Source organism: Petaurus breviceps, unplaced genomic scaffold (assembly GCF_028583685.1).
Source record: "Petaurus breviceps papuanus isolate PSGF00001 unplaced genomic scaffold, PetGlider_PUasm1.0 175, whole genome shotgun sequence".
NCBI lineage: Eukaryota > Metazoa > Chordata > Mammalia > Diprotodontia > Petauridae > Petaurus > Petaurus breviceps.
The window spans coordinates 54,383,452-54,396,105 of NW_027185764.1; the positions used below are offsets into that span (position 1 = coordinate 54,383,452).

The 12,654-nt window shown below is 38.9% G+C and overlaps 1 protein-coding gene across 4 annotated transcripts in view; it reads left to right on the top strand.

Annotated features, from left to right (window-relative positions):
* Positions 1-8,165, top strand: part of RGMB (repulsive guidance molecule BMP co-receptor b) — a 35,520-nt gene extending 27,355 nt beyond the window's left edge. For all 4 annotated transcript variants that reach the window (XM_069085161.1, XM_069085164.1, XM_069085162.1 and 1 more), the window contains one exon: positions 4,834-8,165. In XM_069085161.1, the coding sequence (XP_068941262.1) occupies positions 4,834-5,502 (669 nt within the window). In that variant the 3' untranslated portion in view covers positions 5,503-8,165. The remainder of the gene's footprint in view (positions 1-4,833) is intronic.
* Positions 8,166-12,654: the final 4,489 nt, after the last annotated feature.

Below are 12,654 nucleotides of genomic sequence, written 5' to 3' on the forward strand. Positions count from 1 at the left end.
GGGGTGGAGGAAGTTTAACAAAAGGCATTGATGTTTTAAATGCACAGCAATAAGATCCATCAATAATAAATGGTGTGGCACAGAGCAAATGTGCCAGATTGAGTTATTACAGTATATGGATTAGTTCATAGGGAAAAAATAAACTATATAGATAGTGTTAAAGATTTACTTAGTTCTTCTGATTTAAAATTTACAAGAATTATGTTCATGTTGACAGAAGCTTTTATAACTTCTACTTGGAAACATAAAAGTGTTTTACTTTGCAAAAATAGTAACTTAAAAATTTTGAAGTATTCAGGAAAGAATTACTTGAAATGAATAGATTTTTCTGTCCTTAATTAGGAGAAAATAAATTTCTGATATTTCATCCCATTTAATGGTTACAGGGAAGCAAATCTTTTCATAATTTAAATTGAAGCAGAATGAAAATATGATTTTATAAAATCATTGAGGTTCCTAAAGTGAATGATACTGCCCCCTGGGGGGGGGGTGCTGGAAAGATCCAGGGTAGGGGCAGTAGTAGCCTTAGGTGCAATTGGGGGCAGTGGAAGTAATAAAGAAAGAAGAAAATTTGAAAAACATTCATACATGTTTCATCTGCTGTGTGACAGAGTTAATGTTGTGTTGATTACATTCTTTTCCAAATGAACACACAAAATGCACATTTTAACCGGTCAGTGGTCAAGTCTGCCTACAAATCATAATAAGCAAGTGTTGGCAGGCTAGCATGTCACAAGTTGTAGGAAACTCCAGCATGCATCAACAGGAATATGTGCGTATGATGACTTGTTTACAATATGATGCTGTAGTTATGTGGTGCAATATTCATCTTCAAAATTTCAATGCAGGAAAAAACACAAATTTACAATAAATTATTAAATTTAAGATGCATCATTTTTTTAAATTGTATTTTTTTAATAATGCAGATTAAAAAAACCGTTATAGGGTTAAAGAAAGTAGATTTTCAGGGGGCACCAAGTAATTTTTTAAAGGGGGGTGGTAGGCCAAATAATTTGGGAGATCTTGATTTAGAGCAAAAAGGGAACATGAATGTCATCCATTCTATTCTCCCCTCCTCCCCCATTTTATAGATGAAGAAAAGTAGAGACATGAAGAGACTTGCCCCTTGTCATAAAGATATGGTAGATAGAAACCAAGGGATTCATGCCCAGGTTCTCAGATTCCAAAGCTAACACCTTTTTTCTGTGATATGATATTTTTGGTCCTTACTCTTCTGATATGTCTAGTTATCCTCATTTTTTCTTTATATCCAACCACCTCTCATAGAAACACATGCACTAGATGGAATCCCCTAAAATAATCCCAAACTATGGTTTGGATTCTATTAATCTAGACATTTTATAGAGTGGTATCGCGTGTGTGTGTGTGTGATCATCTTACCAAAGAGAAAACCAGACCAAGAAAAATTTTGAGTAGTTTCTCCTGTAGAGATTATCACCATGAAATTGAAGGGAGGAGAGACAAAAATTTGTCCTGGGTAATTAGAATTCCTCATTGGTACAGAATAGTAGGAACAAAACTTAATATTTTGAACACCATAACAGATGAAGACAACCATTTGTGGGAGTCTCCATAAAGTGTTTTAGGTGCAAGTGATAAATAAAATTGTGTGTGTGTGTGTAGTTTCTGGATTGAAATGAGAGTGTTAATGAAGAAAACAGATCCTTGGTTAAGATTAGTGAATAGCCCCATATGTTTTGTGCTGAAGCTCGTTTGCCTCTCTTGGAAACTGTCATTGAGAGCTGGATGATGTCAGTGCTTTTCTCTCTGCTCCTCTTGGTTTTTCCTAAGGTGAGCAAAAAATTCTTGCTTCTGGAGATGATGCCAAACTGGTTTAAATTTAGAGTTTGGTAAACTAGAAAGACAAATTGCTTGGCTCTTTGAAGCAATGTTCATTTAATCATTGAGTGCTGATGTTGTAATTCTTGCAAATAAGGGTAGTTATTATATGAAAACTCCAGTTCTGTTTCTCATGATTGCTGGCTTTTAGATTAACCCCTAACTTGCTCAGGTACAGAACTGGTTTGAATTGCTCCTTATCACATATTCTTGGTATCATACTTGTCAAGCTGTTTGAATGTAGAGTTGTGAAATAAAGCTTATTTAGTAGACCTGATGAATGCCTACTTCTACAGACGTTATTTACATATAAAGTTCTTATGTACAACCACTTTACTGAAATAGCATCTTTGCTCCCATTCCTCTAGAGTGTTCTAAGGTGTTAAAATGTGAGAAAATTGGTAGTGAAATGAAATTGTGGTTCAAGGTAATTGGAGGTGGGAAAACCCAACATTTTCATAGTGCATTGTCTGCTTTTGAGCTGTGTTTTTCAGTCCCAGCTGCCTGCAGACGGCGGATATGAATTGTGAACCAGCTGCTGTGGTGCAGCTGGTTCAGATCTGACTTTATAAGTGCCTGAATGAAGCAAAATGAAATGTCTGGAAAATTCCAGTCAGGCAACACCAGTGGGAACATGTGAAATTAAATTGTGTGAGCAAATGTGGGTTAAGTTGGGCAAATGAGACAAGCTTGACAGTAGGGGTGAGAGAGCCTGTGGTATGGGAAGTACAGAGAATTGTGCCAGTTTAAGGCATCTCAAGCAAGGGATGTTCCTTTGATTTTTCTCCTTAACCTCATCGGGCCTCAGTTTTCCTCACCTATAAAATGAAAAAGTGGACCAGATGTCCTTTAACACTCATTCCAGTACTAGGTTCTGTACTCCCTTATGGTAGTTTCTGCATTTAGGGACGGAAGAAGGGAAAAGTTAGTGGAAATAGAGTATTCGTGATGTTAAAGACTGGGTAAAGCTTCATAATACAGTTGATTTATTATTCAGAGCCAATTGATGGCACAAAAGAAGAATAACACAAGATGTGGAATGGGAAGACTTTAGTTTACACCTTCTAGGCCTCAGGTTCCATATCATATCAGTGAAATGAGGAGCCTAGGTTAGGTCACCTCCGAGTTCTTTTCTAGCTCCAAGCCTCTGGGATTCTGGGATCTTTACCTTTGTCAGTAATCTTTTCTTTAAATTGCTTGGAGGTATGTTAAACACTGGAAATACAGAGAAAGGGGAAGGACAGTCCCTGCCCTCTAGGAGCTCACCATCTATTGGGGGAGGTTTCATGAAAACCACTCTGCCAACAAAATATATTAGGAACAATTGAAAATAATAATCAACAAAGGGAAGGCACTAGACTTCAGACAGATTGGGGAAAGTTCTTTCTTCTTCCTGTTACTTGTCCATTAAGAATGCTGTCAAAAATCATTCGCTGATATCAATGGATCTTCTTACTTACTGTGTAATCTCTTGTTCTGTAGTAATGCAGTAGTAGGCATCCTGCCAAGAAAATGAAAGGGCCGGTGTCCAGAATAAAGGTGATGCTTGAGGGAAACATTTTCTGTAACAAAGTCAAGCTCTTTCTACCCTGCCAGCATGCATCAGAAGTATATTGCCCAGTATTTCCCGTGATGGGAAATGTTTACAGCTATTAAGTAACTTTTGTCTTGGAAACACATGCTTGGTAACTGTTGTTGAGATTTCCTTCACTTGAGCTCTCAGCTTCTAATCTCAATATTTATATTTGGCAATGGATATGACTAACAGTTATACTGTGCCCTGATAGATTACTTTGTAGTCCAAAGGAGAAAAGTCCTTATTAGTTGAGTATAGTATGCAGTGTTCTGGATAGGGAGTCAGAGGACCAAGATTTAAATCCTGGCTCTGCCTCTTACTAGCTGTGTAACCTTTGGGTAAGTCATTTAACCTCTGTAAGCCTAGGCCTCACTTACCTCATCTTTAAAATGTAAGTGTTTGACTGGTAGCCTAAGGACTAAGGAGGGTCATGAAGGACTTCTAAATTCTTCCATTAGTACAATTAATTTATTAGATTAGTTAATTGTCATTTTAAGAAGACTGGAGGGGCAGCCAGGTAGCACAGCAAGTAAGAGCACCGGCTCCAGTGTCGGGATGACCTGGGGATCAAATCTGGGCCCAGATACTCAGCACCACACCCAGAAATAACTGGCCATGTAACCTTGAGCAAGTTACTTAACCCCGATTGTTTAAATAAAGAAGAAGAAGAAGAAGAGTGGAGAGCCTTTTGGGGAGGGAACTAGGAATGGGACAAAAAATGGGTGGAAATAGGAAGAGGAAGGAGGCATGGCTGCTTCAAGTGGGGTAGGGATAGAGGAAGGATTGACTTATAAGGAAGAGGCCTAAGTATGTCTCTCCAGAGGAGTTCTGCATGCACTATGGTCACAGGGGTGGACTGACGTAGAATGAGAGCTGTACATTTGAACTCTAGTAATTTTTGAACCTATCAATTCATTCTTTGTAGTAGATAACATCATCATGGTTTATTGGGATAAAGCAACACACTGCTAAAGACCTTTTTTTTAATTTTGACTAAAAGAACCATGAATAGATTTTAGCCTAGCATATTTTTGTTGCTCTATTTGCTACTTATTGAATTATATTCTAGAGCTACTATAGTCTTCACAATAGCATTGCTCTCCATCCTGGAAAAATAAAGAGAAAATCTTCCTTTGTGTATGTTCCCTGCATTTGCCTTAAAATTTGGTTCTGAATTAAGAGGATTCCTAACCATTGTACTAAAGTGACACCAGGGAAGTATCTGCATGATCTCTAAATTATTTGGAGTTTTGAAGGCAAAGGCACCAGATATCACTTGCTACTTACTCCCTCTTCCCAAGTAAATATGACACCTGAGTAGTCATGATAATGTGATTTTAATATTTCTCTGCTTTAAAGAAACAAAACAACAACTCTTTCCTTCCTCCTTTCCACAGATAACTATAATCTTCAAATCCCACCATGAGTGCACCGATCAAAAAGTATACCAAGCCGTGACAGATGACTTGCCAGCAGCCTTTGTTGATGGCTCCACCAGCGGTGGGGATGGTGATATCAAAAGCCTGCACATTGTGGAGAAGGTGAGCGGCCATCACGTGGAGATGCATGCCAGGTATATAGGAACCACAGTGTATGTGCGGCAGTTGGGTCGCTACCTGACTCTGGCTATCCGCATGCCTAAGAACCTGGCTATGGCTTATGAAGAAAGCCAAGATTTGCAGCTCTGTGTGAATGGCTGCCCCTCGAGTGAGCGAATTGATGATGGGCAGGGGCAGGTATCTGCTATCATGGGACAGATGCTTCCCCGAGCTGCCTCAGCCCCAGCCTGGCCTGGATATACACTGGAGACCGCCACTACTCAATGCCATGAGAAGATGCCAGTGAAAGACATTTATTTTCATTCCTGTGTCTTCGACCTGCTCACCACTGGTGATGCCAACTTCACTGCAGCAGCTCATAGTGCCTTGGAGGATGTGGAGGCACTACACCCCAGAAAAGAACGCTGGCACATTTTCCCCAGCAATGGAATTGGGGGCCTGATGGGAAGCAGCAACTTGTCGATCAGTCTTAGACTCATGTGCTTGATTCTTGTGGCGTTTTTGTAGGGTTGTTTTTTTTTGTCTATAACAAAAGTTTTAAAATATATATTGTCATAATATATTGAGTAAAAAGATAAGAGTATATATGTATATACCATGTATATGAAGGGATGTTTGTCCTGGGACACCCACCGGATTGTACATATTGTGTTGGACTGTTTTTCATGTATGTTGGATGTAGTATTCTTTGATTGTATATCAATTTTGCTTTGCAGTTTTGTGAAATGTTTTATAATGTCCCTGCATTGGGACCTGTTAGAAAGCACTTTATTTTTTATATATTAAATATTTATGTGTGTATATGGTTAATATGTATAGTCCATACACACAGATACCACACCCAGTACTCCCTCTAAAGAAGGCCTACTTAAGATGCAGAAATGCTCATTACTACTATTTTTTTACCTGATTCTTAGTGCTATGTTGCCAAGGACCTCAATTTTCACATTCATAAATCACATTCTTTATTTTTATAGATCAAGCTGATTAGGTCATTTAAACTATATCTTTATCCTATTTTCCTCCATCTTTCACCCAATGGTAAGCATATATGCTTATCATAGACTACTGAGGAAGAGATCCCAACTGCCAATCTTACACTGAACATTTTTGCCAATTATTCTTTAGAGAGAAGAAAGTCTTTGACTCTCTTGAGTCAAAATTTTTGTCCCCTAATGTAACTATCAACCTTTTTTCCTCTGAACATCTTTCTAAATGTCATCATATTGTTTCTTATAGTCTTTCTTACCCTCTTTTTGCTGTTCTTGTCTAAGTTTTTCATACATGTCACCTTCCCCAGTGTCTATATATCCAAGACGAAATGGAGCGTGGAAGGAGTGACAATACAAGCTTTGTTATGCTGATAAGGTGAATTGGAGGTAGTTGGTTAAAGTAATAGTTGTTGCCCAGGTCATTGCATCAGCCTCTCTCCTAAGACCTCTAAATGAATTTAAAAGTAGCAAACTATCCATCTAATAACTCAGTGTTGTTTGCAAAAGTCTAGGAGCCAGAGCTCTAGTTCTTGTTTACTCATGCCACCCTCCCCTCATTCTCCCACCTAAAAGAAAAAGCAGAGTCAAGTGAATCTTTGACCACCTCGTTGTAGCATGAAGCATATTCTTGCACCAGGTGGAACCAGGACAGCTTTACTGTATTTGGATAATTTTGGTAATATATAAATCTGTGTTTAGCTTGCATTTGTCAGCTAACTGCCTCCCTCTTCCACATCACTTTTCCTGTAGACATAGCATAGCTAATGATCAAGTCTTGCTTTCTTTCTTTCAGTGAGGAAGCTGGCTGGAGTTCAGCACAGCAAAAATCTTGAGTGATTTGAGGCTCCTTTGCACTGAGAAATGCTGGTTTAATTTAGGGCTGTGATGAGATAGATATCTTCAGCTCCTTGTCTATTCATGTATCCAAGAACTTGAGAGAACAAGTTTGGTGCTAGGTCTGGGAAAATGTTGAAAAGAATACTGGCTCTTACATGGAATGCTCCAGCAGCTCCAGAGCTAGGGACCGGACCTTTGACTTCAGGGGTATAGGGAACGTCCAGGTGAGGACATTTCCCTCTACCAGTACTCTGCAGCTTGTAGTCTTACGGAGTTGTGTAGGGCACTTAGAGGTTAGGTAACTTGCCAGGGTCTCAAAGTCGTGGGTCAGAGGATGGGACACATACTCCAGAGCTAGTTCAGTGGAAATAGATCTTGAGAGCATCTTAAAATTATTTAGTCCAGCCCCTTTGTTGTACATATAAGGAAACCAGATTCCTGAGGTCAATTGGCTTGCCAAAGTCACATAGGTAAGTAATAGAACTTGGGATTTGGACCCAGGTCTTCTACCTTCAAATCAAGTGCTATTTGAACAAATTTCTTTCATTCTTTTTAAAATCATAGGTTTTATACAAATTGTTACCAAATTGAAGAAAGACCATTTCTCAAAGCAATAGGAGAGACCCTGAAGACTTTTGGACTGAAAGGTGCCATCACTTTTCTATACTTTTAAGTCCTTTTCAGGGAGGAAAAAAAGTGCCTCTATTAATGATTTGAAAAAATAAAGCTGAACTTTGTATTTCACATGAAAAGATAAGTGGAAGTGGTCTGTATTCCTGGTGCATAATCACACTGTGGGATTGAAGTACCTAATTCACTCAGTATACTTAACCAGCTCCCTTTCTTGCTAGAATACCTGTACACTACTTTGTAATCCCAGGCCCCACAGATCAGTATGTTTCAGAAATGGAAGTTCTTCCCTAGGGGGAGGGTTAAGTTCATTTTCTGCTGTTCCTTCTCTCTGGTTTCTGGAGAAAATGTTACTTGCACGTGTTGGTTCCTGCAATCCACCATTAGCCAAAAAAAAAAAAGTTTCCCTTCACCCCAAACCTGTGGGTGGATAGTCTGAAGCTGGTGAATGGTCTCCTGGGGAACTCAAACATGGAAGGAACACGAATTTTCCATAATATGCTTCCAGTGACTGCCTTAAGAAGCCTTCAATTCTTTTCTGTTTCTTTGTGTGCTTGGAAACCCTCACAATGTGTCAAGACTTTGCAGGAGACTTTTAGATGTGGTTCATGGATATACTAATAAGTATTTGTGTAAAAGAGTGAGTGTGCAGTGTGTAAATACTTTAAATTATTATGCTAAAAAAATAAAGTTACATACCCTGCTGTGGAATGCTTGTTGTGGTTATAGTGACACTTACCAAGAAGGTGGGGAAACACAGATGTAGAAAGACTTAAAAAGCACCCAAGCAGGACATCGGACAATCCATTTGATTAGACTCATTGTGTCCCCACTCTCCAAACTCAGACCAACAGCATTTTCTTCATTCCCCCATTATTATTAGATAGTGGATTTTTCTAAGGGGTCATGGGTTTTGCGGGGGGGGGGGTTGGTTATAAGTCAGAAAACTTGGAACTGGAAGGGACCTCAAAAATTATTCAGTTTAACCCCTTGGTTTTACAAATGGGGAGACAGGCATTCCATCATCTGTGAGATCTGGTAATATCCAACGTCACCATTTGCAATAGCTATCTGGTTCCTGTTCATTTTGAATATTGACTTCAGACAGTTTTACTGCTACGGTATTTGTTGGAGAGATCATTAGTACTAAGAACTGACATTAAAGCAGTGCTTTAGGTTTGCAGAATGATGCATTCTTTACCTAATTTTATCCTTATAACAATGCTGTGGTATAAGTGCTGTTATCTCCACTTCACAGATGTGGAAGCTAAGGCTTAATCTGAGTGACTTGCCTAGGGTAATGTGGGTAGATTGGATTGGAATTGATCCCAGGGCCTCCTGATTCCAAAGTCCAGCATTTAACACTCCACCATAATTTTGACATGAAGTTTAGGGTTTTTTTAATTTTTAGCAAGTTTCCATACGGTTATTCTTTTAAATTACATTACAACCTTATTTAGGAAACACCAGTGTGTTTGGCAGAGAATTTGGGCTCAGTTCTTTTGTAGATAGCCAAAGAAAATAAGTTGTCTACAATAAACTTGAAAATGCCTTTAGTTCTATTCTAGAATGCTGTATCTTGGCCACTTCTGCCAACATGGAGTCATTCTAATCTGCTTGTGCATGGCCGTTTTTGCATTGCTGAAGAATCTCATGAAACTTAATTGTTTGGTTCCACTGTATATTGGTACAGTGTAATCAGCTGGACCTACACTGCTGCTTCGTAGTCTTTTTACACAATTCTGGTTTACCTGACACATTCCTCATGTGTTCAGACCTCTCTCATTCTACCTCACCCCATGTCTGCTTTTTGATGGAAACTGACATGACACCTCTACACTTCCTTGCTTCTCCATATATGTATGTATGTTTACTTATCCTTTTCTCCTTCACTCCTCTTCTGAGCAAGAGATTTCCCTTCTTGCCCTTCCCACTTCTGGTGTGTTTTATCAATTAATGCATCTTCCCTCTGTGCTTTTTTTTTTTTAACCTCAAACTTGATAGGATCCTATCCTAAGAAAATCAGCTGCACCTTCCCATCTGCCATTCTTTCAATTTCCATTTTCTGGCAGGCAGCTTAAAAGCTTCTTCTCTTCTCACTACTACTAAAAACCGTTTGTTTTCCAGGCTCTGTTTTCACCAGTTATAAAGTTCATTGACTTGAAGACTTTATTGTGTCTTATCTGCATCATATGAAACCTTTTTTGTCACTGTCCTTGAGACTCCTTTATTAATTTCCACAAATGTGCTATATCTTTTTATTTTTCTGGTTCCAATTCTTTGTTCATGTTCTCTTGAATGCCTTTTTTCTTGCTGATTTCTACATTTATTCTTGTTGAAGTCTTTTTTTTGGGGGGGAAGGCAAGGCAATTGGGGTTAAGTGACTTGCCCAAGGTTACATTAGCTAGTAAGTGTGTCAAGTGTCTGAGATCGGATTTGAACTCAGATTCTTCAACACCTAGCTGCACCCTGAAGTCTTTTTCTTAAAAAAAATGTATATTACATATATTTCCATATATATGTGTATATATGTACTTAAAAAAAACACTTTTCTAACTTGCATTTTCATATAGATTTATATAATTTCCTCTCCTCAGAGAGGCATCCTTTGTAACAGAGAAGAGGAAAATGGAGTTTAGCTGAACTAACCAATTCATGAAGTCTGAGAGTATATGCCATGTTCCAGCCCATGAAGTCACCCCAAATTCTGCAAAAAGGGAGGGAAATACATTTTCTCATCCTAACTTACACAATGTTCAGTTTCAGGCATTTTCCAGGGTTTTTTCATTTTTCTATTTACACTGTTGGCAGTCATGCATATTTTTTCCCAGTACTACCTCATGGTGTATCAGTTACTTATGTCTTCAGATGTTTCTTTGTATTCCTATTGTTCCTTACCCTGTATTTCAAAGTTCATCTCAAATGCTTTCTCCCTCATGACCCTGTCTTACCTTCTCTCCCTCCTTTTAGTGTCCTTTAGAATCCCAGTAGCACTTTATATCTCTGTTGCAACACATTCTCCCTTTTTATTTACGCACTTCCTTATTCTTTTTACTAATATTATCAGCTCTTAGAAGTCAGGGGTTATGTTGTTCATCCATTTGCTCCCCAGTAGTACCTTGCACAATGCTTTGCATATAGCAAAGCTTAATGAATATTTGTGGAGTGAAAGACTGGAACTAACCAAATGTGATTTTATTATGAATGTGAATTATCTGCTGCCTATTTACCTAAATGCCAACTAGGCTCAGGATACATGACAAAGTAAACAGTAAAAATTCTGCCTTTGATGAGCTTAACTTCATACTAGATGAATACAGCACATAATGGACCAAATAGAACATAATTATAGGAGGGAAAGTATTAATTTTTTTCAATTTTTTTTTCAGTAAGGATGTCCTACAATTACTTTCAAATTCCTATTTAGAATTGCATCTGGAGGGCAGCTAGGTGATGCAGTGAATAGAGCACCAGCCCTGGAGTCAAGAGGACCTGAGTTCAAATCTGCCTCAGACACTTCACACTAACTGTGTGACCTTGGGCAAGTCACTTAATCCCAATTGCCCTGCCCTCCCCTCACCAAAAAAAAGCAAAGAATTGCATCTGAACATGAAAGCAAGGCTTTTTCTTTATTCATGGTATCAATTTGTGTTAGTCTCAAAAAAGAAAAGGTCTCACCTACCCCCCTAATGACTGAGTCCAGGTGGGCTGATATTACTATTCCATTTTATAAATGAGTGCGCACATGAAAAGTTAAGTGACCATGCAAGCTCACACAGATAGTAAATGACAGAGCGTGGACTCAGTCTTAGGTTCAGTGTTTTTCCTACCATATCATCCTGATTTGTACCTTGGTAGATAATAATGACTCCTTTCTATTTATTATCAAAATCACTTGCATCTTTATTTGGATGCATCTTTATTCAATCAATTACTTTTGAATTTTCCATTTTCAAAGCTCTAAAAATCAACAAGGTTGACACATTATCAGCTAAATTAAGATAGTAATGTGATATTCATCATATAGGGATAGAGACTAGACCTGTGATCCTTGGTCTAGGGAACGCCCTGATGAAGAAACTTCCTTTAATACAGGTGGATCCCTTGTCTTGAAATTTATAGTCTTAGTTGTGTGGGACACTGAGAGCATAAGTGACTTTCCCAGGGTCACATGGAGTATGTGTCAGAGGCAGAACTTGAGCCTGGGTCTTCTTCCATCTTTCATATACAGAGATAATGAAGTGGCAAACAGGTTCAGAGTTGTCTTTTTCAGGAGTAGTGATAAAATTTATTTGTTCTCTCTATGGTTTTTTTTTCACCTTGGTATGTATTTTCCAGGTGACAGACCAGAGTGAAACGTGAGGTTGGTAGCCATGGAGCAGAACGATACTAAACCATCTGTAAAAATGTGGTCAGAGGATCTTTTAAAATTTAGCAGGGCCAAAGTTAGCATCAACCCACTTGGCCGACCAGTAGCAGAGAGCAAAGCCAAGAGTGCCGCCTAGTGGCATGCATCAGTGTTTACTTGAGAATAGAATTCCTCTGTCATTCAGCTCCCTTGAGTTTGGTCCCTCACTGCCCTTCAGGGGTCTGTGATTCCTAGTTTATTCTCATTCTAGCCCTGCACTCTGCCTTTTCCTTCACTCTAGCTCAGTGCCAGCAGGATCAGACAGCCATTGATCTCTTAAGTGAAAGCACTATAGGCCTCACCCCAAGGAGAGCCAGATCCTGTGACCTTAGACTCAGCATGGTTCTCTAACAAATTTAGGATGATGGGAAACACATAATTAATAGTTATTGCTATGAACATGGATGGGATCAATTCATCTGTAAAATAAGGATAGCAGTATAGAAATCAGAATGAAATAAAATCAGATAACTTTTATGAAGTGTTTTGCAAATCTTAAAGGACTGTATAAATGCTAGCTGAGGGGTAGCTAGGTGGCACAATGAATAGAGCACTGACCCTGGAGTCAGGAGGACCTGAGTTCAAATCCGGCCTCAGACACTTAACACTCACTAGCCGTGTGACCTTGGGCAAGTCACTTAACCCCAATCGCCCTGTCTTCCCCCCTTCAAAAAGCAAATAAATAAATGCTAGCTGAAACATGCCCAGTTAGGACTATTTAAACTGACAAAGAATAATCATAGCTTACATTTGTCTTTGTCCAGATGATCGGTGTCTGGAGAAAAGGATCGG